At 42.7% G+C, this 24,479-nt stretch overlaps 2 protein-coding genes across 8 annotated transcripts in view; one reads left to right on the top strand and one right to left on the bottom strand.

Annotated features, from left to right (window-relative positions):
* The window catches only part of lamb2l (laminin, beta 2-like), a 55,713-nt gene extending 38,246 nt beyond the window's left edge, over positions 1-17,467 (top strand). For all 7 annotated transcript variants that reach the window (XM_053425109.1, XM_053425106.1, XM_053425108.1 and 4 more), the window contains 22 exons: positions 73-229; positions 2,201-2,341; positions 4,494-4,655; positions 4,832-4,953; positions 6,921-7,041; positions 7,388-7,580; positions 7,694-7,837; positions 8,153-8,384; positions 8,467-8,630; positions 8,808-9,032; positions 9,720-9,934; positions 10,052-10,148; positions 10,989-11,361; positions 11,465-11,649; positions 11,790-12,037; positions 12,733-12,948; positions 13,084-13,228; positions 13,387-13,594; positions 14,133-14,274; positions 14,460-14,636; positions 15,033-15,192; positions 16,726-17,467. In XM_053425109.1, coding sequence (XP_053281084.1) covers positions 73-229; positions 2,201-2,341; positions 4,494-4,655; positions 4,832-4,953; positions 6,921-7,041; positions 7,388-7,580; positions 7,694-7,837; positions 8,153-8,384; positions 8,467-8,630; positions 8,808-9,032; positions 9,720-9,934; positions 10,052-10,148; positions 10,989-11,361; positions 11,465-11,649; positions 11,790-12,037; positions 12,733-12,948; positions 13,084-13,228; positions 13,387-13,594; positions 14,133-14,274; positions 14,460-14,636; positions 15,033-15,192; positions 16,726-16,862 — 3,964 coding nt within the window. In that variant the 3' untranslated portion in view covers positions 16,863-17,467. The remainder of the gene's footprint in view (positions 1-72; positions 230-2,200; positions 2,342-4,493; positions 4,656-4,831; positions 4,954-6,920; positions 7,042-7,387; positions 7,581-7,693; positions 7,838-8,152; positions 8,385-8,466; positions 8,631-8,807; positions 9,033-9,719; positions 9,935-10,051; positions 10,149-10,988; positions 11,362-11,464; positions 11,650-11,789; positions 12,038-12,732; positions 12,949-13,083; positions 13,229-13,386; positions 13,595-14,132; positions 14,275-14,459; positions 14,637-15,032; positions 15,193-16,725) is intronic.
* A 949-nt stretch (positions 17,468-18,416) lies between these two features.
* Positions 18,417-21,715, bottom strand: asb14b (ankyrin repeat and SOCS box containing 14b). The gene is made up of 9 exons (XM_053425414.1): positions 21,591-21,715; positions 21,466-21,518; positions 21,249-21,380; positions 21,026-21,184; positions 20,682-20,927; positions 19,933-20,101; positions 18,924-19,458; positions 18,685-18,838; positions 18,417-18,595 (listed from the first exon to the last, which is right to left on the bottom strand). The coding sequence occupies exons 1-9, from the start codon at positions 21,713-21,715 to the stop codon at positions 18,417-18,419; spliced, it is 1,752 nt and encodes a 583-aa protein (XP_053281389.1).
* Positions 21,716-24,479: the final 2,764 nt, after the last annotated feature.

Below are 24,479 nucleotides of genomic sequence, written 5' to 3'. Positions count from 1 at the left end.
AAGAAAGGGAGAAAAGAACAAAAATGTTGAAACATGTATATACTTTTAATTCACCGTTTTCTGTAACTTAAGGTGCATGATGGAAAATGGCCAGTGTGACTGCAGGAGACATCTGATTGGTCGACAGTGCTCAGAAGTGCAGCCGGGTTATTTCTGTGCTCCCCTGGACTACTACAAATACGAGGCTGAAGACGCCACCGGACACTCCCCCAGTGACCCTGCGCTGCCGGTGAGCACAGCAGTACAGTTCAGTGTCGATCAGAACAGTTCACATTGCAGTCATTGGACACAGAGCTTCGAGTATCGTGCCAGGGTTCAAGAGTGTATGAATCCCAGTAAGAACGAAACAGGTCCCAGACCACATAGGTTCATATCGTAGACACATGCCTCAACATCCTTCACAGTAGATATAATCTTCCTCTGTCTGTTTTGTAGCTCAGACAGAATGTACAGGCTGTTCCAACAATTTATCTGATGACATTGGATAATGTGATGTTATGACTGTTTCAGAAGGATGGCAGCAGAACATGTTACAAAATTCTTCCAAAACCAAGGCAGGTTGAGCATGAAGAAAAATCATGTTTGTTGAGTACGGACAAGACATCTCCCACTTTTTAAAACCTAACTTTTAAAAAACATACATTGTCTCTCCATTGTGGTGGAGATCTCTGTGCATAGTTTTGTCTATAGTTTACCTGAACTATATTTCAATAACCCACACTCAAATTGTATGTCTGTCTATACATATCTGTCAAACATAAGGAAGTGATCCATTCAGATTAGCTTGATTAATTTATTTCTATTCAGATGTAACATAATGTCATATTTATTCATGATTCACATCTTTATAATAATATTATCTTATATAATGTTGTTCAAATGAAATTTCTTTACCAGTTTGAATAGTGACCTGCCAGTTCACAATGATCAGCCGAATCCTCAGCACAAGACCCGTACATATTGGATTTGTCTGGATTTGATTCAGACCAAGTTCATTACAGAAGTTGGAATTATGCCTGCTTATTTTGGATCATACTAGTGCAGTGTAGTTGTAAACCTACCTGTTTGGAATGGGCTGTTCGTGTGGCCTATGGTACTACTGGTTGCAGCTTTCTTTCAGAAACTGTAAAAGTGACCTGCAGTGGTTGAGCGGCAGCAAGTAAAGACCAACTGCAGAACTCTGAAAACATTGCTGCAGCACAAAGAGCTTTTCAACTGATCGTTTAAAGTTTGGTAAAGCTCAACTCAGTATGCAGAGTCCCAAACTGGGCGAACAGTTTTCATTGTTGTAGTGGTGGCCACACCTATTGTAGTAAACTCGCTGCTGAATATCACCTATGCTGAAAAGTACCAGCCACCGCTGCTACACAGCACTGGTCGTATATTGTCCAAGTTTATTATTATTGAACATATCACAAATCTCACACTTTCACCTTTAACTCACGGTGACCATGATCCACCATGATCCCACACAGAGCCCAACACTGTGACAAGCCTCTTCCTGCTGTCACTGACTAATCTTACCTGCATTTGGACACACCATCCTTGTTTCTATCCTCTGCCATCACTGCTCTCTCACATTCCTTCCTCTTTCTGTCAGTCTTTATCACTACCTTTCTCCCGCCTCCATCCTCACTCATAATAGACCTCCCCACCTCTGGCCCCTCCACTTCCCCCATCCAGCCCTCCGGGCAAGCTCAGGCAGCCCTTAGCCTTGCAACATCACTGCCACAGGAATGTTGACAGAAAGACAAGTACTGACTTCAGAATGTTTAGAAAAAACAGTGACACGAGACCCTAAGAAACAGGAGATGTGTCTTTGACATTTTGACGTCTTTGGCTCTTCAGGGGGTGAACTTGAGACTGGATGGAAATTGAGTGTATGTGTAGAGGGACATAAGAAGAGTTTCAGAGTCAAAGTCCTGCATTTCTGTGCAGACTTCAAACTATACAGCTAAAAACCCAATAAAATAAACACCTGATAGAAGAACAGATTCCATCCTGTCTCAATTAATTATTGCTGCTTTGCACACACAAGACACACACAGAAAAACACACTCACATTTTTGTTCCTCTTCAACACTCTGGTAATTTCAGCACAGCATGAGTCTCTCTGCTCCATGTTGTCATTTTCACTTGTGGATGAGAAATCAGTAAATATAAACCATGTCCTCTCCTCTCCTCTCCTCCTTCCTTTCAGGGAAAAGTTCGTCCTCAGGCAGAGACCGACTGCGTTCAGCACCTCAGCAACCAACTGAGGCGTCACCGCCGCCACCACCGCATCCCCAACTCGCAGCAGCATCGGGCGGCGCTGAGACGGATCCGCCAGCTTCAACAGACAGTGGGATTTTTACTTTGATTGATACATTGGTTTAATTTATGGCTGATGAGACACAGAACGTCCAAGTTAGAATACGTCTTTCCAAAAACAGTCCTGAAGGTTGTAGATGATAGGTGGATATAAATAATGAAGTCTAGTGGTTCTCAGCCTTCTTGGCTTTGGATTCCTGCCCCTTCACCACAGGTTGAAATGGGCTTAATTGGCTCATGGGTTGAATGTCTCTTAATAACTGAAGTTGGTACTTGAGTTGCTTTCAGACAGGAACTGAACTCCAGAGGTGTATGAATGCAAATGTCAGAGCGAGAGCCTCCCGCAGTTCCTGCAGCTAGTATAAAACTAAAAGTCCACAGAAGTTGATTTGAGAACACAACTGGAGATCTGCCGCTGGATTCACAGTGAGGAAGTGGGGGAGTTAATGGTGCTTCTAACACGCGACAGACACCAGTATGAAAAAAAACAAAGGTGATATCAATATTTCAGTTTGAAAAAGAGAGATGGTGATAAGACCCGATGTGCGTTGTGCCGCAAAAAAGATGATCTCAGCAGTGTTATTAATACTATACATCCTGCCTCTCCCCACTTCCCCAATGCTCACCTGAGACCTGTGTAGAAGTAGTTGGTGTTGTTAACGAGTCCGTGCCGAGAACCCCCCGCTCTGTTGTGCATGTGTGAAATGAAAACTGAGGAGAAAGGACATGTCTGAAAACAGCTTTCAATTTCTAATTTGAATAACATGTAGAGGTGAAAGTATTCAGTACGTTTCCCTACAAGGTTTATTTTAGAAACCTTTGTTTTTAATGGTATAAGGCATTGAATCATACATAGAATTAACAACAGCCTACAGGAAATACTTTCATAGAGAGCAACATTTCTAAGGCTGACATGGTCAAGGTTTTGTGGTCATGTGCTGTTTGCACCTCTCTGCAGTTGGAGGTTACTTTCTCTAATTAAATTCTTGCTTGTCAAGTAAATTATGTCAGCACAATCTAGTCAAGTTTGAAGCTGAATATGTAGTGTATATTGAGTGTAGTGATGGAGTCAGGACCACCAACACTGAGACGATATAAAGTCTGAGGCCCATGATGTTCAATCCCAGCGTAGATCCTGGAGATCAATGTTCGTGTGTCATAAAGTGTTTATCAAAATACCAAAACCATTTTTTCTGCCGGATTTTAAAAAGGAAAGCTCAAAATTATTTGCACTAGTTTTGATTAATAGTTTTAATACCTGCTAGTGGTGACGACACTAATAATTCAGATACTGTGATTAATTATACAGTAAAACATATGACATTCTTTAACTGTAAATACTAAACATTCTAAAGGACCCATCGTATGCCATTTTACCAGTTCCTTGGGGTCTTAATGAAATGTCTGTAACATATTTTGGTCAAAATACCACAAGGATCATTTAAAACAGCACCTGTTTACCCTGTCTAAAACAGCCCTCCTCAGATTGATCTGTTTCGAGTGCCTCAGCCCCCCCCCTCTACAAAAGTGGAATTTTCATAATATGTCCCCTTTAATGTTGTATCTGCTCATGGCGAAACTGGTTTTAATTACTATAGTTAACTAGTTAATTTCCCAATAGTTACATAACAAAATTAAACTCGAAGTAGAAATAAAAAGCAACAATAAATTAAAATACTCCAGTAGAGTACTTGGAAATAGTTAGTATGAACACTGTCATTGAGTAATATAATGTTGTTAATTAGTTTCCACTGAGACAGAGTCAAGAATGAGTCATGCATTGTCCAAACAAGCTAGAGGAAAAAATGGGTGTGCTTATATGTTACTCAAAAGTCATGATCATTGCTCAGGTTCACAAATAGCTTCACATCTCTATGGAGATACCGTATAATGTTTGGTTGTTGGTGGTAAATCTCACACAAATGTTTTATTTATCTTCATATGTAACATTTTAAAACCAGGATAGACACTATAAGAAACAAGAAACAATGTCACCATGTCAAGTTTAGTTCCTACAATTTCAAAGCATTCAAACTGTTGATTGTACGTGTAACTCAGCAGACTCTTCATAAAAGCTGCTTTATAGACTTCCATGAACCTATAATAAAGAGAGTCAGTGATGTGAACAGATTGGAAAAAGTAGAAATGGTAAAACCTTTGTTAATTCTTTCTGTCTCTCTCAGCCGGATGTGAGGACCGTTCACAGAGAGCACTCTCCGAGCCACATGGTGACATGGACAGGACCTGGGTTCGCCCGCGTCAAAGACGGTGCTGGCCTGGTCTTCACTATCGACAACATCCCCTACGCCATGGAGTACGACATCATGATCCGCTATGAACCCGAGGTCTGTGGGGGTACATGACCTACGTGACCTACGTGACTTTCTCATGTAGTCTCATGTTGCTAATTAATGAAGGACTTCTGAACTAAGCGTGTGTTTGACTGAGTCTCTCTCTCTCTCTCTCTCTCTCTCTCTCTCTCTCTCTCTCTCTCTCTCTGTGTGTGTGTGTGTGTCTGTAGTCGACAGAGGACTGGGAGGCCGTTGTCAGTATTACTTCAGTTCTGCTACCCTCCAGTCTCCGGTGTGGAAACCTTCTCCCAACTGAACTGCTCTACACTGTAACACTGCCACACCGCAATAGGTACCAAAACTTGTGTGCGTATCTGTGCGTGCGTGTGTGTGTGTTGGTGTGTGCGCGTGTGTGTGTTAGTGTATAAGTCTAAGTCCATTTTGCCTGGATGTTTATTCAAGTCACTGAAGGGCTGAAGGATTTGTCCAAGCATTCACAGGTGTTGATCTGGGTTGTGCTGTTTTACAGCTCAGGAAAAAATTGCATCATTACATTGTTGTCACTTAGACTTGCCCTGGCTTGTGTGCAACTGTGTGAGTCGGGCTTATCTTTATTTTGTATTCCACTGCTGTAGTTTTTTCCTATTGATTTTCCATTGGGAGGGCAAACATACCAGTAAGCCTGTGTAATAGTCAGCCACAGCTTTATGAAACGAAAGCAGCAGCTTTGATTACATAGTGAAAAAATAACATGACCTTTTGGAGACAAGCAGATGAAGGTAAATTCTGGCACAAACGTTTCTACACCCAACACCTGGCCCAGGTTCACAGAGTTTGTCTTGGCTCTTGTAGTTGTTTAAATTCATTATCAGATCAAAGATAGTTGAGACAAATATAAATCATCATTGTGACACATTATCATAGACTATATATAAAAATGAAGCCAATGCAGAAGTGACTGAAACCTGTATTCTCTTGAATGAACAGCAGAGGGCGACTCCAGCGATTGCAAAATGAAGTAAGATGCTAACTTTCTGAGGTCAAACTACACCTAGCAAAGATACTTGATAACTCTCAGGGCAATAATGATACTCAGATTAAAAAAATTATTTCTAAAATCACAGTGTTTTATGATGCTACTTAGTAGTGTGAGGGCTTGTTAAGGAAGTTATGTTATCTGCTTTAGCAAGAAGATCACCAAAAGCCTCAAATTAAACAATTGTAGATTACATTTTTGAGCTTATGATATTAAAAGCTTATTACACAGATGCAGAGTCAACACATTAGACTGATTTTTGCAGATCAGACAAAATTAAACGTTATTCATCTCTGTGGTGAGATCTAAGCAGCAGAGAACAGGATATAGGATGAAGAAGAGGGAAAGCCATAACATGAAGACTGTTTCATTTCAACCGGCTGAAAAGCTTTTCACAGTCTGAACTGATGTGGAACTAAGTGGTCGGACCAGGCCCGGATCCGCCTGTCTCAGTGGACCGTATAGCTCGGCTTCCGCTCTCTTCTGTGGTGGGCACGTCAGCCAAAACCAATTAGCAACGAGTAGCCAAAATACAGCCACCAGGGGTGGAACCCCGATGCAGACAGAGGGTGGATCAAGTCTCCCCCGGAGAGAAGTGACTACTCCATAAACACAGTGGTCAGACATGGAAGTGATGAACATCCTGCCACTAACATATGATGCTTATCAGTTTCATTTAACAACTGCAAGTGCTATTTCTGATGATTTGGATTTCAGTGTCATTGTCATTGAACTCATTTAAATAATATCAAAACATATGTTAGATTAAAAAACTAAATTGTAAAAAAAGATCTAATAAAAAAACTTAAACACTTAAGTTACAGTCACCATCAGCCTCATTTCTCTTATGTATACGTGCAAAGGTGCATATCTATTGGTGCATAAGCATGTATATTGGCAAAATTAGTTTTATATCGTGTTCTCTTTTAATCTGTTTTTTCTATTGTTGTTTTACTACATGAAGAAAGGGATATTAACACTTAATGGTTAGCTAGGGCAGGAGGCCGCATGCCTACAATCCCTAAAAAACTATAAATAAATATGTCAACATTTTTATATATAAATAAACTTACATGGGTCTCCTTCAATATGCAGTAGGCACGGCTCGTTGTTAGACATTAAATTCACAAAAAACACTTATCTTGACCTTGTTACGAACCCTGTGGCTTTGTAACGTCATAGGCTACATGAATGTTACCTTTTTCCACAGGGAGTGATAATAATTGAGCATTGGCCATGGAAGAAGTGTCAGACAAACGTTGTCTTTTTGTGTATTTTAACAGGTATATCCAGATGCCCAGGCCATTCTGCTTCGAGCCCAGCAACCGTTATGTGGTGGCAATTAGGTTCCAGCGCCACGGTGTCTCACACAGACATCTTACAGCCTTCGTTCTTATTGACTCGGTGAGCTAAGAATTTCACCCACTGCCCTCATTATCCACCTCTCACTCTGCTTGAAAGGCAGCATTGGTCTGCAATTTTTTTTATTTATGATGTTTTTATATCCAAACATGTTTCAGTAGCATCGACCTCTTTAATATTGGTTAGACACTACCATACAAATCTGGCTATTGGCGTGTATCTTCTTTTGTGAGACCTCCTCTCAAAAGAACTGTTTGATTCTTAATTTTTCTTTCTGCATGAGTTCATTACTTTAGCGTATCAACTTTATCATCTTTATTGCATTGACTATTATTCCTTCTAGGATTTTATTTGATTCTTCTTTCTTTTTAAAAAAAAATCTACATAGCTGGTTCTGATTCCCAAATACACTGAGCTTCCTGGTTTCCAAGGCAATGAGCCAGAGGCGGAGCACCGGCGGGAGGAGATGATTCGCTACATGTGTCTGGATTCCTTCATGATCACACCGATGCCTGCCCTGGCTGAGATGTGCTCCAAACTCATCTGTAGTATTTCCTCCGTCATTCACGACGGCGCTCTGTGTAAGTACAGACGTACAGAACTCACATTTAGTTGAAGCAAGTTCAAATCCAGACAGCTCAAGTCTCAAGTTTACGCTGCTTTTAACATATTTTTCTGTCTCTATTGTATCCAGCCTGTCAGTGTGACCCACAGGGTTCCCTCAGTGGGGAGTGCAACAGAGTGGGAGGTCAGTGTCAATGTAAACCCAACGTCATGGGTCAACACTGTGACCAGTGTGCCCCAGGAACCTATGGCTTTGGAGTGAATGGCTGCACTGGTGAGTCTGCTCTAAGATCAGTTAACTCTGTCACATGGTGTAGCACTTAATTACGGACCAGAGCATAATAAGTAGGATTTGTTTTATCAGGTAGTCTAAACTTTCAAAATTATAAGAATAGATCAAAACTAAATACTAATCGAATCAAGTTCAATTTCACCATGTAATTTCAAAAACATTACCTCAGATAAGTCATATAAATAATTCGCCTACATAATTCAGTTTATTTTTGTTCAAAATTCCAATAAGAAGCACAGATAGTGAATATCAATAGGGAAACAGTGAATAACCCTTTAAATACCTCCCCCTGTCCAGCCTGCGACTGCCACTCTGAGGGTTCATTGAGCCACCAGTGTGACCCAGTTACAGGCCAGTGCCAGTGTAGGCAGGGAGCCACTGGACGGATGTGCTCTGACTGCCAACCAGGCCAGTGGGGCTTCCCCAGCTGCAGCCCCTGTCAGTGCAACGGCCACGCAGACCTCTGTGACCCCAGCACCGGGGAGTGTCGAGACTGTAGGGACTACACGGCTGGACACCTCTGTGAACGGTAAGGTTATAACACTCAGATCACATGTCAGACTCTGTTCATTTGCCCCTGGTGGTAAAATACCTTTCCGCGTTTGCCCTAGTTGTGTGGATGGCTTCTTTGGGAACCCAGTGCTTGGCTCAGGGGAACACTGCCGGCCCTGCCCCTGCCCTGGAAACCCCGGATCAGATCACTTTAACGGACACTCCTGTCAAGCTGACCACAGCACTAACCAGATCATCTGCAACTGCAAGCAAGGCTACACCGGTAAACTATGACACTGTGGTGTCTTTGGTTGTTCACTTTTTAACAGGCCTGGCAAAATCACTGTGGCTGATCTGCAGTGAACTATTCAGAGTTTAACACTCTGTTAATGTTTTACATCGGTGCGAAGCAGTTTTGAACCAAACTGACATGTTCTATATTCTCTGTTTTTTTAACAAGGATCCCGCTGTGACCAGTGTGCCCCTAGTTACTATGGTAATCCAGAGCAGAATGGGGGGCAGTGCCTACCATGCGAGTGTAGCGGCAACATCGACACCCAGGACTTTGAGTCATGTGACCCCAGGACCGGCCAGTGCCTCAAGTGCCTGTACAACACCGACGGCCCCTCCTGTGCACACTGTAAACAGGGTTACTATGGAAATGCTCTGACCCAGGACTGCAGACGTGAGTAATGATTGCACATTTGTCTTTGCAAAGTTATTCTCGATTAGCTTAGAAGCTAAAGCTATGTCTGTGTTCTGTTAGATTCCAGCTGTATGCCTAAACATTTGTGGGTGACAAATAACCAGCCTCTCTCTGAGTTTTAACTTTATAGAGAAAATTAAATATTACATGTATTCAGGGTGGAGCTTTTATTAAACTTTGGTCAAGATCTGACTTTGTGGATTTACAATACTTTATGACAAAGACTCGAAATTCAACACAGCACCAATGATGAAAACTCACAATATTCCCAATGAAGGTCAGCAAGGCTTTATTGGTTTTCTGACCTAATTGGAAGTTATATGTTCAACCTGCTCGGAGTATATCCAAAAATAAAAAGAGTCATTTTCAGTTTCCACTAGGTGGCACTGTGACTGAGCCTGAAAATTGTGAAGTAGATACTTTCAGGCTGAGACTCTCTGTACTGAATATGTGATATTCAGTACAGATTTGACCATGTACTGGCCTGTTGTAAAGTACATCTTGTTTAATCTAAAAAAAACAGAAGTTCAACAGGCCTGCCGTTCAACGGAAACTAAGAACGTTTAATTTAACATTAGACTGTTATTATTTTATTTGATCAAATTACAAAGTGTGGAAATTCGACTTTGTGTCTTCTCTCTGTGTAAATCTATGTTTTCTTGTCAGGTTGTACCTGTGTGACTGCTGGCACTATGCAGTCTGCTTGCAGTGATGGACAGTGTCACTGTGACCGGCAAACAGGAGCTTGTCCTTGCAGGGACAATGTGGCTGGAAACAACTGTGACCAGTGCGCTCCGAACCATTGGAACTTTGGTCAGGACCGAGGCTGTGAGTCCTGTCACTGTGACCCACAACACGCTCTGGGTGCTCACTGCAACATGGTGAGCAGGTCTTAGATTAAAATGATCAACTGTCATATTGTTATTTATTTTGTATCCATAACTGACTGCCATCATTCTTGATGAAGCTCTCTCTCTTTCTCTCTCTGTCTCCCACAGTTCACAGGCCAGTGCCATTGTCGTCCAGGCTTTGGAGGCAAACAGTGCACTGAGTGTGAGCAGTTCCACTGGGGCGACCCTCAGGTACAGTGTCAAGGTAAGTCACCCTGAAACAAATACCATAGAGCATAAAACACTTGTGAACAGGAATGCTCATCATGTTAATGCACCATGTTAAAGCCCTATGAGACAAATTGTGATTTGTGAATAAGGGCTATACAAATAAAATGTGATTGCTTGATTTCAAGCTGGTTATAACAGTGATATTTAGTGACATTACAGTCCATCAGTGTAAACAAAATCAACCTGCCATTCCGTTCAGTTCAAGGGGAATTCTGGAATCTTTCATCCTAGGCCTCTGATTAGGATGTGACATTTCTAATGCCGACATACTCTGACCCAAGACCCACAATAACAATTTTAGGATTTTATTGGTGAACAAAAGAGGAGATTTTGTGGACTGTCGCAGTTGCCCCATAAGATTACATTGTAGCCAGTAGCCACTGCTGCCATGTTATAGAGCAATTCCAAAGTTTATTTTGTAAGTACAATAATAGCAATAATAATAAAAAAACATGTTAGTATGTTAAAAAACAGTGAAAGCAAATGCATTCAAGTAATCGTTGTGCACATGAATGAAAAGATTCTTTAACAAGGGTTGATAATGTATTACATCATTAAAACGAGATTTAGACTACTCTGTAATGTTAGGTCCTGATTTTCCACTTATTAATCGAATGCAAGTTATACAGTGATGATGACTAAGATTCAAAGCCAAAGAATCCCACACAGTGTCCATCACTGGATTTCACCTTGTTAACAGACATTTTCAGACTTCAAAAAGCACCGAACTCTTCAGAGCATATCAGCTACATCTCCGATATGAATACAAATGAAATGTCTTTCTTCGCTTCCTTCCCTGGTTCCTTCCCTTCAGAGTGTAACTGTCATCCGCTGGGCTCAGAGATGGCCCAGTGTGACAGAACGACGGGAGTGTGCGAGTGCCGGGAGGGAGCGGCGGGGAAGCAGTGCGACGAGTGCGCTCGAGGCTTCACGGACGCTTTCCCAAAATGTGTCCGGTGTCACCCGTGCTTTCAGCTGTGGGACGACGCGGTGTGCCAGATCAGAAGGGACGTGGATCACATCCAGTACACCGTGCAGAAGATCCTGGAGAGCGGGGTCACGCCAGGAGTGGATGACACCTACATCAAAGAACTGGAAAAGAAGCTGAAGCAGGTGCAGGATCTGATCAGTGTGCAGGACAGCGACAGGGTCCACCAGCTGATTGGACAGAGCATTGATGACCTCAGGTGAGGATGTCAAACTGTGTTTGGAACTTCACGCATATGAGTCTTCTTTCACCTCTTAGCAAACAATGTGGTTTATTTAAATACACCACTTTTTATGTTCCAGGGCTGAGATTGCACTGACAGATGGGCGTCTGATGGGCGTCACCCGAGAGCTCAATACAACAGCAGGAGAAGAGGAGGCCCTGAGACGTACACTGACTGATATGGAGAGGGAACTCAGGGACATCAACACCACTGTGGCTCACAAACAGCGCGTGCTCGATGACTACCTCACCTCAGGATTTGCAGGTAGCAAACTCAATTAAGTCAATGAAGCTCAACGGCACAACGTCTCAAGACAGCAAACAAAAGAAGAGTAAATATATAAAGAATAATTAGCTGTCAATCATAACTGTCGAACACCAACTCGTGTTCTTGTCTCATCCCAGATCAGTTTGAGAAAATCAAGAAGTACTATCAACAATCATTCGAGGCTCAGGAGAAATGCAACGCTTCAGTGTACAGCCCCTCCGGTGCGGTGGAACAGTCCAAAGAAACCCGCGGTCTCACTGAAGACCTGCTGGATGCCAGTAAAGACAAGTTCCTCCGCTCTCTGGCTGCTCAGAACAAATCATTGAGCGAGCTGCAGCAGAAGGCTCACAACCTGGATGAGAAGGTTCATCTCCTCAGCCACAAGGTAGACTAAGTTTATTTTGTTCGTTCGATTGTAACTGAATGTAATTTTTTTTTAATGTAGTATTTTTTCAAATAATTCTTAATTTATTGGAGTTAGAGTGAGGTCTAGTGGCATAGATGCATAGATCACACACAGATACACCTGAGTGGACGGTCGGAAATGAGCTGAAAGTATCGGGCGAACTGAATTAAAGCAAAAAAAAATTAATAATCACATGATGTAGCCTCGATTATGGATTTTAGTTTGACACACACTGTCTGCACTGACATTAAAACGAAGGCTAAACTGTGGTGGAAACATTTGCTATCACTAGTCAACGCACTGCGTGTGTGGTTAGTGAACAGGATCATGACAAGGTGAGCCGGGTACATCTGAGAACAGGGAAAGATTGAGATGAACTGGATGTATAGGTGGCAGGAAGTGTTTTAACCAACCAGTAATACTTTTATACTTTAGGTGAGGGCTTATTGCATTGTTGCCCCATAGATCAATGTATTACTTAGTTAAAACATATTAGAAAAGTTAAAGTTGGCCTGTTCATACCTTGTATTAATACCTAGATCTAATTTGATTTACCTTTATAGAGCTAAACATGGAGCATAAATCCTTTCCAGATTCCAGATTATTATTTTCTTTTCTCATTGACTGACCTAATGATCTCAGGGTGAGAGATAATGCATTGTTTCTACCTTCAGGTTTGTGGTGGTCACAGCAATGACAGCGTAAATGGCAGTTGCCCAGACAGCCAGTGTGGTGGTGCCGGTTGCCGCGACGATCAGGGTAATCGCGTGTGTGGAGGAGACGGATGCAACGGAACGGTGAGCGCCTCCGTGTCTGCCCTTCATCAGGCCGGGCTCGCCAGGGACGGCTTGAACGCTGCCAATGAGGAGCTGCAGGGTGTTGCAAAGAAGGTACTGAAACAAGTTCTAACATTCTGTACTTCCTCTGGATCTGAGTGCCAGTGCATCCTGGTGTCTGCCACGACTTGACCCGATACAAAATAAATGATTCTTTGTTGACCTGACATCTGGGTTTCCTGTGTCCAGCTCCAGGACATCGCCTCTCTGACGCAAGATGTGAAGAACCAGGCGATGAACACGCTGGACAAAGCCGAGAAGAAGAAAGACCAGTTTGAAAACAACAACAAGAAGCTCAAAGATTTCATTAAGAAGATCAGAGATTTTCTCACTGGTATGTTTATCATAGTACAACTGGTAACTCTTCTAAAAGATGGATCTTAAATCAGCTAAACTGAGTTCACCTGCATGAGGAGAAGTACAGCATGATGTGGTGTTTGAGTGTTTCTGCATTTTTGCATCCGCTGACTCTCCTTCCTCCCTGTTGTGCAGAGGAGGGAGCCGATCCAGAGAGCATAGAGAAAGTGGCTCTGCAGGTGTTGGCAATCCAGCTGCCGTTCAACAAGACCATGCTGGACAACATGATCATGAGGATAAAGGACGGCCTGTCCAACCTCACCAACATGGAGGAGATTGTCAACCAAACCTCGCAGCACATCAGCAAAGCCAAGGAGCTGCTTGAGGAAGCTCAACAGGCCAAGTAAGTAATCCTGCTGCTTCTCAAAACAGTGACCACATTCACCATACACTATGTTTGCCTGCTGTAAGAAGGAGCATGTGAAAGAGACGGCAAAAACTAGCAGAACATCTCGTTCTTCAGCGTCCACCCACAAGGCAAAAGAAAATGTGTCAGATTGTATTTTAGAGTCACACCTTGCTGTTAAAAGCACTAAACACACTTTTTCAATTCCATTCAAATATTGCTGCAGTATTCCTGTACAGACTGTGCAGGGAAAAAAAATCACAAAATGAATTCCTTTAAAAAGTGCTGCACACAGCTCTGCACACAGCTCTGCACACAGCTATACAATGATACAACAGAGCAAAAGAGCAAGGTCGAGATCTTTTATGTTGATATGTTATTTATTCTGTAGGTTCCCTCAGCTTCACTGTTTTGTTTCCCAGTGACACTTTCAGATGTCGGGTTCAGCAGCCGTAACAAAAAATATAAATTTGCATTTATCACATAAACGTTTCAATTGCAACCTTTTTCTGTTTCCTCTGTTGACGTTGTGCAGGAAGCGAGCAGAAGGAGTGAAGGACAAAGTCAATAGCACGAAGCAGGCGTTGGAAGTGTCTGAAAAGGCCATCGAGGAAGCAAGGGTCGCCCTTGAAGAGGCCAACAATAACCTGAACAGCACGAGGGAGGCGACGGCTGAGGTACAGCGTGACTCACCATGCAATTACTTAGCTGCAATGTGCCAAACTGTAGGTGCACTTCCATCTTTGATCTTCCGTTGACCCCTGCCTGTAAAGTGCTTAATTTAATTGAGGCGTTTTATTCTTATCAACATAAAAGAGTATATTCTCGCAAATTGCTTGAGTAATATGTAATTTTCTCTCAGGTGGCGAAGAGGCTGGACCAGCTGGATGGCAAGCAAATGGACGTGATGATGCGTTTGAGCAACCTCTCTATGGGGGTTGAAGCTCTGAGGAACAAGACGGAGCAGAACAGACAGATGGCGGAAAACGCCAAAGCCCTGGCTGACAACGCCACTCACATGGCGTCCTCACTGGAGCGGGTAAGCACCGGATATGTGGTGGTTTATGGTTAACCAAAATGTATGAAAGGATAGCCTGGGGTGAACAAGCACGTGCTCAAACGTCACTCACAGCAGATTCTGAGTGACAGGGACACAGACTAAAAAGATCTCAAGCAAGAGAGAGAACCGCATTCCTTTTGGATATGCTCACAGCTGCAACTGAAAACATGAGGCCTGTCGGTCTGCATGGACGGTAAAAACACCAAGTTAGAGATCTCTTGTTATCATGAGACGTGTAACAAACTGAAACTACGGCGGGAAAATATAGAATAGGGCAGACTGCCATACCGGAGATAATTAATGGGAAAGACTTAACCAAGATTTATTTAGAATAAATAAGGTGAAAATGTAACAATGTATTATGTTTCCTCCCAGAACCTCAATGACACAGAGGAGCGGTACCGTGAGCTGCGGATGAAGGTGGACTCTCTTGGTGGCGGAGATTTGAACAGCATCAACCAGCAGGCGAAGGATATGAAGAAGGAGGCCGACTACCTCTTAAACAAAGCTACGAGCGGGATAAAACAACTCGAGAGTGAGTACATGAAGCTGCTCTCCGTATTAACAAGCTTTTTATTAGCTAGTGTGGTTTGACTGCGAGAATGCAACAGTTCACCTCTTCTCTTCTGTAAATGTGTTTGTACTTGTCAGATCTTTGAAGTTCGGCGGAAGTGTCTTTCCCTGGAAATTGAATCAAATACATTTACGATGCAGTGATGTTTGGCCGAGCTGAGAAACACCTAGATGGTGATAACTCTGTCAAATTTGATGATTTAGAGATGTCTCATACAGGTGACTCTACATCAGCTATTACAGTTATGTTTACAGCTCAAAAAGCCCATTAAAGTATGAAGCATCCCATAAAGAGTGGAGAGTGTAACCTTCTTCTCATTAGTGAGACTTTCTTAGACTCTGAGGGGAGGGAGAGTTGAAGACGAAGAGCCGAGGCAGAGATACTGAGTGAGGTGAAAGGGACATATGTCTGCTTGTTTTCTGAAAACAACAGCAAGTTAGTGTTCTGCTTCAAAAATATAAAATAATTTTCCAGTAAGACGTCAACTCAAGTGTGTATGTGTGTATGTGTGTGTACAGGTCGCTTCAATGTTAATGTGGCCTTAAATCCGGCTCAGAATCAAGCAGGGATTAATAGCCAGGTTATGTTCACCTTCATATCCTGAACAATAACCAGACAGAGAGGACAGTTTGTGCATATATATACACCTACACACTGACAGACCATAGTGATGACATGACAAAGAAGTTGAGACATGTTGAATTAGGTATCATTTATAATATTTAAGTATCATACGATGATTACGATTGTCATAAGAAGGTTTTCTCCCCTGAGTGGGCGGTGTGCAGGGCTGCTTCATGTGACTCAAAGTAAAGGAATCTGTTTTAAATGGGATATCAAATAAATACATATAAAATAGGTTGTAGCATTCTTAATCAACATTGTTGTGTCTGCGACTGTTCGGTGTCATTCATCAATGAATCAAATTTGATTTGTATAGCTCATATTCACAAAGCACAATTTGCCTGCTTGGTTTTAAGAAGGTGCGACCTCCTCTGCCCTGAGCCCTCAACAAGAGTGAGGACAAACTTCTAAAAAGAACAGTGTAGAAACCTCAGAGAGTCACATTCCTCCACCAGGACGGACAGAAGTAGAAAGATGAGTGTAGCAGAGCACATCATCAGAACAACACTGTCTAACATAAATGGAGAGGTGTATCAATGTTTTTATACTAAATGACAGATGAAGGGAGCAGCAAAGACAATTGCAATAATAGAGGTATATGTGAGGAGGCATATTGTATACCTAAGCTGCAGTCTAGTTGTAGTAATAATCCACGATCACCTGCCACCGTGATCCTGATCCACTGATCTGAAGAAGGCAGGACAGTTGAATTTGTCGTGGCGGCTCCGGCTGCTCTGTGTCTCACTGCGTGTGATTTCTCAGGTGGTCGCCTAAACCACTGCATTACTTTCTTGTGATTCCTGTTGATGAGTAAATGATGAGTCCCCTCCTGCTGCCGCCCCACGTTGACCCCTGTGTCCCTCTCTGCAGGACTGGAGAAAAAGTTAAAGAATAACAAGCTGCGGATGGAGAGGCAGGGCGTGGAGCTGGACGAGCTGAAGGAAAACGCCACCATGGTGCGGGACCAGATCCGGGACCAGGTGCGGAAGTACTCGACCTGTGTGTGAGGCCGTCCCGCTCGCTCGCTGCCTGTTCACCGATTGCTGCTGTGGTCCAGAGGACAGTCTGACTGACGCTGTGACTGGGACAGAAAACTACAACGCTGCTCTGGCTCCTCCATATTTTCACTGCTACTGTAACTTTTACACTTTTAGCCGCCAAGTGTTATATCACAGAAACTTCCTCTGTCCATGTACTGTACCACTGTTTGACCTAGATGTCATCACAGACCTGTGTGGTGTTTGTGTCTTTAAGCTATCACAACAAGTTGATCACTTTTTGTTTCATTTTATACACCATGATAATTGATGTCATACATAATAATACAAAATATATCAGAGTATGTTATTAGAAAACTGTTATTTGACCAAAAGTGCTTTTAGGACTTTGTGTGTTTTGCTATAATTTGACCACATGGTGGTAGTTTGCTATTTACACTGACATTCCTATTAAGAAATATATAGAAACAGATGGATTTTGAAAATGAAATGTTGTGTTTATTTTTATCACTAAAAGAAACTGTCAATTATATACCTATAAAATATTCTTATAAGCAAAATTAAGTCTGGCTCGCAATGATGGAGACAAATAAATTTGATACGTTTTATGTAAATTCCTGACATGCGTCCTGTGTGTGTGTGTGTGTGTTTGTGTGTGTCATAGAGTGCATATGGGTTTACAAACCCAGGTATGAGTTGGATGTGTATGCATATGATTTCATTTCTAAATTGTTTTAGCTTTATTTTTCAGACTAAAGGCACAGTCACACATTACTGCCGATCAAAGTTCAACAAAGAACAATTCCTTCCAAAGCCACATGAAGCATTTGTTTTATGTCAACTCATCAGGTAATGCTAAGTAGATGAATGAATTTCCATTTTTCAGTGAACCATCCCTTTTAACTTTAATTCATAGTCACAAGGGGGCGCCGCACACCTAGCAAGACAGGTCTGTGGTTTGCAGACAGAAGAATCTGCACCACCCAGCTGAGGAGATGGATACTGCGTTAACTTAGAGAAATGTGATGGACATGGGATTTTGTCAATGGTATGAAAGTGAAACTATTTTAAATCACAAAGAACAAACTGCAGAAACCCCTTTATTGAAGCCATTTTATTGAAGCAATTACCACTCTTGTTATACCTCATCCTACCACCAGGTAGAGACAAAGGCAGAACAGCCTCCTTTCTTCCTCATGATAAGAGAAAGACACATTTTTATGTATTGTTCATGACTTTATAAACATTTTGATTGAATGCACATTCTGTTGCTCTAATTTATTCTCATATGAGTAATCAACAAAATATATTTAAGCAATTTTTTGTATTCACATTCTAAATTAGATTTAATAACACGAAGACCCTGAGTTTAAAATAAGTATAATTACGGTGATGGTAATTAAATCCTTATTTCACAGCTTCTTAAAGGAATTTTCAAACAAAGAATTGAATTATCATTGTACATAACAGTAGTAGCATAAATCCATAAAACACAACAACAAGGCAAACATTGACTGTGTTCGTCCCTCTGTCTCTGAGAGCTGTAAATCAATGTGTGTGTTTTCACATGGGATTCCCCATGCTGCCCCGGCTGTACACATCAAACTCCTTGTAGCGGAGGTAATCTTTCAGGCTGGGAGGAAGAGGAAGGAAGTTGATGAAGGCCGGTTCTCTCAGACGCAAGCGGTTGAGATGCTCCCTTATCCGCAGCCGACACAGGTGCTTCAGGCTCCGAGCATTTCCTGAGCGCAGAGAACAAAATCATCAACAATACACTTTTGCTGCCAGGTAAAAAATAAATGGTCCAAAGAAGGATCACGGCAGCTCTTACTTTGAAGGTGGCAGATCTCCGGCCACTGTTTCTGCTCCTCCAACGTGTCCTTCAGTTTGGTGCAGAAGGTCACGTGGTCGGTGTAGTCGAGCATGATGCGCACCACCTGAGCAGAGAGGTGCTTCAGCCACGACACGGTTATCACCTCACAGAACTGAAAGGCACAAGGAGACATGGTGTGAAAGAAAGTCTTTACCTCCACTTCTCCCCCTGCCTCTCTCGGAGCAGCTTCATCTCACCACCATGTCTTTGATGACGGAAGTCGTCCAGGGGGCGTAGTCGTGGGAGCTGTCTCCATAAGGACAGTCAAAGCAGCGTTTGACATCGTACCCGTGGTTCAGGATCATTCTCAGCATGACCTCGTCTTTCAGGGCGTACTGCAGGGCCGAGGGGAAGTGGGTGGTGTTGATGCGGGAGTAGTAGTTCACATTTGCCCCAAACTTCAGCAGCGTGTTGATCAGCTCATAGTTGCCCTGTCTGAGAGCCACCTGCAAACAGTTGATAGGGTCCTGGTTCACCATGGCCCCGGCCTCCAGCAGCAGGCGGGTGCACTGAAGGTCATTGTTGGACACCGCGAAAAAGAGGGCCGACCTGCGATCGTCGTCGTAGTTGCTTCGCACCCTCGAGTGCAGCATGAAGTTTGGGTCGTAGGCGGCTTTGAGCAGTATCTCCACGCAATGGGGATGACCCCCGGCAGCTGCTGAGTGGAGAGGACTCATCCCGCTTTCCCTTACAGCGTCCAGTGTAGTCACTGGGATGAGGTGCTCCAGGGCCCTGTCAGAGAGGAGACCACGTTAGATAACACACACTCTGTTTGAAAAGGGGCTGAAACATTTCAGACACAAACTGCAGAGGACGTCAGCAGAATTTGGTTCAGACCATCTCCTGAGTTTGCCTTTTACACGTGAACAACACAGCAGGAGATTCTCCACACAGACGCTTTCACAACAACAGGGGTGAGGGGGGGTCTAGCGGACAGTAATGTATTAATTTTGCGGTAGAGGGAATTTGTTTTTGTCTATCGATTGGTTCTTAACCTTGGCATTTTTGTGTCTTTAACGTGTCTCCTTTTTTTTTTTATCTTCACATCTGTCGCATGTTAGAAACATCTCCTGCTGTGCTCTCACATCATCGACTGTGAACATTGGACTTTTTACTAGTCGTCCTCAGAGCGCTCAGAGGCTCTCACTCAGACATTTGCAATCAGAGGTCAGTGCATGTCTGAAAGCAGCTACAGGTTCTCCTCACAGGCGGTGTCCGTGGTAGGCCAAACGGTGAATTGGCAGGTGGCCGCTGTAAAGAGGTCGGTTGGGATCGGCCCCGTTGTCCAGCAGTAAGGAGATGACGTCAGGGTTTCCTGACGACGCTGCATCAAATAGAACAGTCCCCGAGTCAGATTCACACCACACATGGGCTCCTGCAGGACAAACATGGCAGGGAAAGAAGAGATTTGATTTGCAGAGCTGAAAGGAGGAGAATTCATACATTTGACCACAGTCCTCCCCAGATTTATGACTTTTTAAATATATTGTGCAAAGCTTAAATATGCCAAAATGCAAATTGTGTCTTAACCCTTTACTTTTCCACCATAAATTGTCAGAGCAACTTAAACTGTGATGAAAGAGAAACAGACAAATATCTTCCACTGATGTCACTATTTCAGAGAATACCTCCATTATTACAACTGTCATCGCTGCTCCCTTCATTCTGACTTAACCTACCCCTAGACATTGATACACCTCTTCATCTATGTTACATTTCTTTTCTCATGAATGTTGTAAATGTCATATGTTGATCTGCTGTGTTAGAAACGACATCTACTGCACTTCTGTCCGTCCTTGGAGAGGAATCCTCACATGTGGCTCTCTGAGGTTTCTATATTACCCCCCCCCCCCCCCGTTTTATTCTGGTACTCTTGTTGAGGATTAAGGACAGAGGACGTCGCACCTTGTGAAACCCTATGAAACAAATTGTCATTCGTGAATTTGGGCTTTGACCTTTCTGTAACAGGGCCTCCACCACGTTCAAATGTCCATTCTGTGCAGCCAGGGCCAGCGGCGTCTTCTTCCTGACGTCGCATGCGTTTGGGTCGGCACCGGACTCCAGGAGCAGGTAGACAAAGTTCTCCAGGCCTAAAAAAGCACATTCATGTAGAGCGGTCCTGTTGAGCGGTCCCGTCTGGTCCACTGTGGCTCTGTAGCGGAGCAGCAGAGTGGCCAGGTCATACTGGTCATTAAGGATAGCTGCAAAATTATTTAGATGAAGAGAGATATACGTTTTATTTTTAATCTTGTGTAAAATGAGAAGCATTTTGCGTTCAGATGAATAAGGTGTCAGATACCTGCCACTAGAGGAGAATCCTGCTCGTCGTTCTGCAGATCCGGGCTGCAGCCGTTCTGCAGCAGGAAGGTGGCGTTCTCTCTGATTCCATGGACCACGGCTAGAAACAGTGGCGTCTCACCCTTCAGAGTGCGACATTGGACGGCCCCCGGGGCTGAGGCTGGGACACCAAACTAATCAATATGCAGAATTTGACAAAAAGTTTTTTGTTTTAACTTAACTACCTGAGAAAATGATCTCTAGTATCCTTTTATTGAGCTGCACTGCAGCCTCATGCAGAGGGATCCATCCTCGCTCATCCACTCTGGACAGAGTCTCTGGCTGCTCTGCCAGTCTGTTCAGTGCATCTTCATCACCTGCACATTGAGACACATTATAATAATCAATGATTTGATGAGATAAATAATCTGATTTATCAGATTCAATAATACAACATTTTACCCTCCTTGATCGCTTTGAATATCCCATCAGGATCATCACTGGGTTTCAGATCACTGCCAAAAAGCAAGAATTTAAATAACAAAGAGCAGGAACAGACGTTTAACACTGTGCGGTTAGAGATTTACCTCGGATTCAATCCTTTGAGTTTCCTATACTGAACCAAACTTTGTTCAATTATATACTGTGTTGCCTCATCTTCATCAAAGTCATCGTCTGATTGACAAACATCGTCCTCTGTCTTTGTGGTCATCTGAAATGCACAAGGAGTTCCTCTGGAGAGATAAAGTAAAGATCAACGTTAAACCAGACACCTGAGAACAATTGACTGTTGACAGGGAGAAGTAAACGTCAGCATAGTGCAGCTGAACTGGGAATAGTTTACACAGTGTTAAATCAGGTATATAGGTAGGTGGGTTGATAGGTAGGGAGGTAGGTAGGTAGGTAGGAAGGTAGGTAGGTAGGTAGGTAGGTAGGTAGGTAGGAAGGTAGGTAGGTAGGTAGGTAGGTAGGTAGGAAGGAAGGAAAGGAAGGTAGGTAGGTAGGTAGGTAGGTAGGTAGGTAGGAAGTCAGGTAGGTAGGTAGGTAGGAAGGAAGGAAGGTAGGTAGGTAGGTAGGTAGGTAGGTAGGTAGGTAGGAAGAAAGGAAGGAAGGTAGGTAGGTAGGTAGGAAGTCAGGTAGGTAGGTAGGAAGGAAGGAAGGAAGGTAGGTAGGTAGGTAGGTAGGTAGGTAGGTAGGTAGGTAGGTAGGTAGGTAGGTAGGTAGGTAGGAAGAAAGGAAGGAAGGTAGGTAGGTAGGTAGGTAGGTAGGTAGGTAGGTAGGTAGGTAAGTAGGTAAGTAGGTAGGTAGGTATGTAGGTAGGTAGGTAGGTAGGTAGGTAGGTAGGTAGGTAGGTAGGTAGGTAGGTAAGTAGGTAGGAAGAAAGGAAGGAAGGTAGGTAGGTAGGTAGGTAGGTAGGTAGGTAGGTAGGTAGGTAGGTAGGTAAGTAGGTAGGAAGGAAGGAAGGAAGGAAGGAAGGAAGGAAGGAAGGAAGGTAGGTATTTAGCTAGGTAGGTAGGTAGGAAGGTAGGTAGGTAGAAAGGTAGCTAAGTTGGTAGGTAATTAGGAAGGAAGGAAGGAAGGAAGGAAGGAAGATAGGTAAGTAGCTGGTAGGTAGGTAGGTAGGTAGGTAGGTAGGTAGGTAGGTAGGTAGGTAGGTAGGAAGGAAGGAAGGTAGGTAGGAAAGAAGGTAGGTAGGTAGGTAGGAAGGAAGGTAGGTAGGTAGCTAAGTACTTAAGAATTATGGAGGTAAAGTAAAACGCTTTGCACATAGTCAACAAACTGTCACTTGTCATATAAAAAAGGTCATTAACTACTAATTATATAGAAAAAAGTAATGAGGAAACCTTTGTGCATGGGGTGTTATATATATCCAGAAACAAAGACTATGACGTGGAATTGAAAACAACAACATGACACAGTAATTCGACAGCTACAAGTCAGCAGCTAAATCTCTACTGCAACAGCCTGGCCTTCAAGCTCCACTATACACACTCTGGTTTTAATAATTATACAAATATAAACTTGAATTTGTATAGCCCCTTTCTAGAGACGTGTCACTACAGGTACAATTAAAAAGAAAAGAAAATAATAAATGCCAGGTTTCTATTTGTTACCTTCAGTCAAAACGTAGTCCTTCTGCTCCAGTGGTCATATCTTTCAACAGTGTGCTTCCTCGGTGTCCACACACACTGGAGCTATTTATGTCTCCTCCACTATAAATACCAGATCACGGGGTCTTTGCTGCCACCACCAACTTTGACCCACTGCTAACTACCACCAATCAGCAGGTAAACACATATAAATAAATATAAAAAAAAATAAAACACTCGGTGAGACTCCTAAGAAAAATAATCTAGCTTTTTTATAGTTGTTTCAAATCCAATTCGGTGCCTCAAATAGTTTTATTACTTTAAATATTGATCCTAAGATTACTTTTGTTCACAAATGCAAAAATTTGTATAAAAAAATCCCAGCAGAGCGGAGGCCCTCAAACTACTATTAACTGGTGTTTCTATCATTATTAATATCATTACATCTATAAACATCACTCCAACTATTTTTTTTATAAGAACCAGTCTTGAACCAACCCACCTTTCTTCTCTCTCCAGTTACAAGGGAAGTGATTGATTGTTGTGGGAACGTTTGGCTTTATCCATATTTTCTGGATCTTACTATGCAAAGTGCCTGGAGAAGATGTAATTAGGATTTGGCACCATGCAAATGAAATGGAATTGTGTTAAAATAAGGCTGGGGTCATGACGCAGTTTGTACAAGCAAGAAAATCAAGCTCAGCAACACGAGTTTGTCTAATGTCAGGTCGTCTTGTTACATGAATAATAAAGTATATGTGTCTCTCAATATATTTCAAATTAGGCTTTTAGCTTTCATTGAAAAATAACCATGCGACTCTCTTCCAGTTTCTCTGTTTTTGATATTCCTCTCCAAATGCATCCACACCAGTGCTCGATCCAGTTTGTAAACATACGTGTTGAAACCGTGATGATGTTTTATTTTTGCATTATTAAGAAACTGAGTATCCACAAGCATCAAAGTGTTTAACGTCCCACAGTAAAGTGCTCAGTCTTAAACAGAGTGTCGTCTTCTCTCCGACAGTAAGACTTGTACACATGTACACAGGCGACTGGACTAGCTTGTGTTTCTTGAAGACATTTCACATTTTGTTCAAGAGGCTTCTTCAGTTCTTACTGACTAATGGGATGTTTTAATCTCTGGGTGTTTACCAGTCCTGAGGGTCGTTATGTTGAACATGCAGCACGTTGAGCACCCGGCCAACTAGTAAGTCCCCTGAGTCAAGCCCCTGTCTCGACCTGGTATTAAAGGAGACATATTATGCCCATTTTACCACAGTTGATATGGTTCCTTGGGGTCTTAATGCAATGTCTGTAACATATTTTGGTCAAAATACCACAAGGATCATTTAATACAGCACCCTTTTTACTAAAACAGTCTAAAAC

Source organism: Pleuronectes platessa, chromosome 6 (genome assembly GCF_947347685.1).
Source record: "Pleuronectes platessa chromosome 6, fPlePla1.1, whole genome shotgun sequence".
In the NCBI taxonomy this organism is placed as follows: Eukaryota; Metazoa; Chordata; class Actinopteri; order Pleuronectiformes; family Pleuronectidae; genus Pleuronectes; species Pleuronectes platessa.
The sequence above is the reverse complement of the archived record's forward strand: the minus strand, read 5'-3'. Positions and strand labels throughout refer to the sequence as shown.

What these genes read in the sequence shown, in the direction of transcription:
- asb14b (XM_053425414.1), bottom strand. Translation starts at nt 21,715, where the DNA reads ATGACCACAAAGACAGAGGACGATGTTTGTCAATCAGACGATGACTTT. An exon ending in CTCAAAGGATTGAATCCGAG is followed by an intron (nt 21,519 to 21,590) that starts GTAAATCTCTAA and finishes GCTTTTTGGCAG; the next exon opens with TGATCTGAAACCCAGTGATG. An exon ending in GGAGATCTGCCACCTTCAAA is followed by an intron (nt 18,596 to 18,684) that starts GTAAGAGCTGCC and finishes CTCTGCGCTCAG; the next exon opens with GAAATGCTCGGAGCCTGAAG.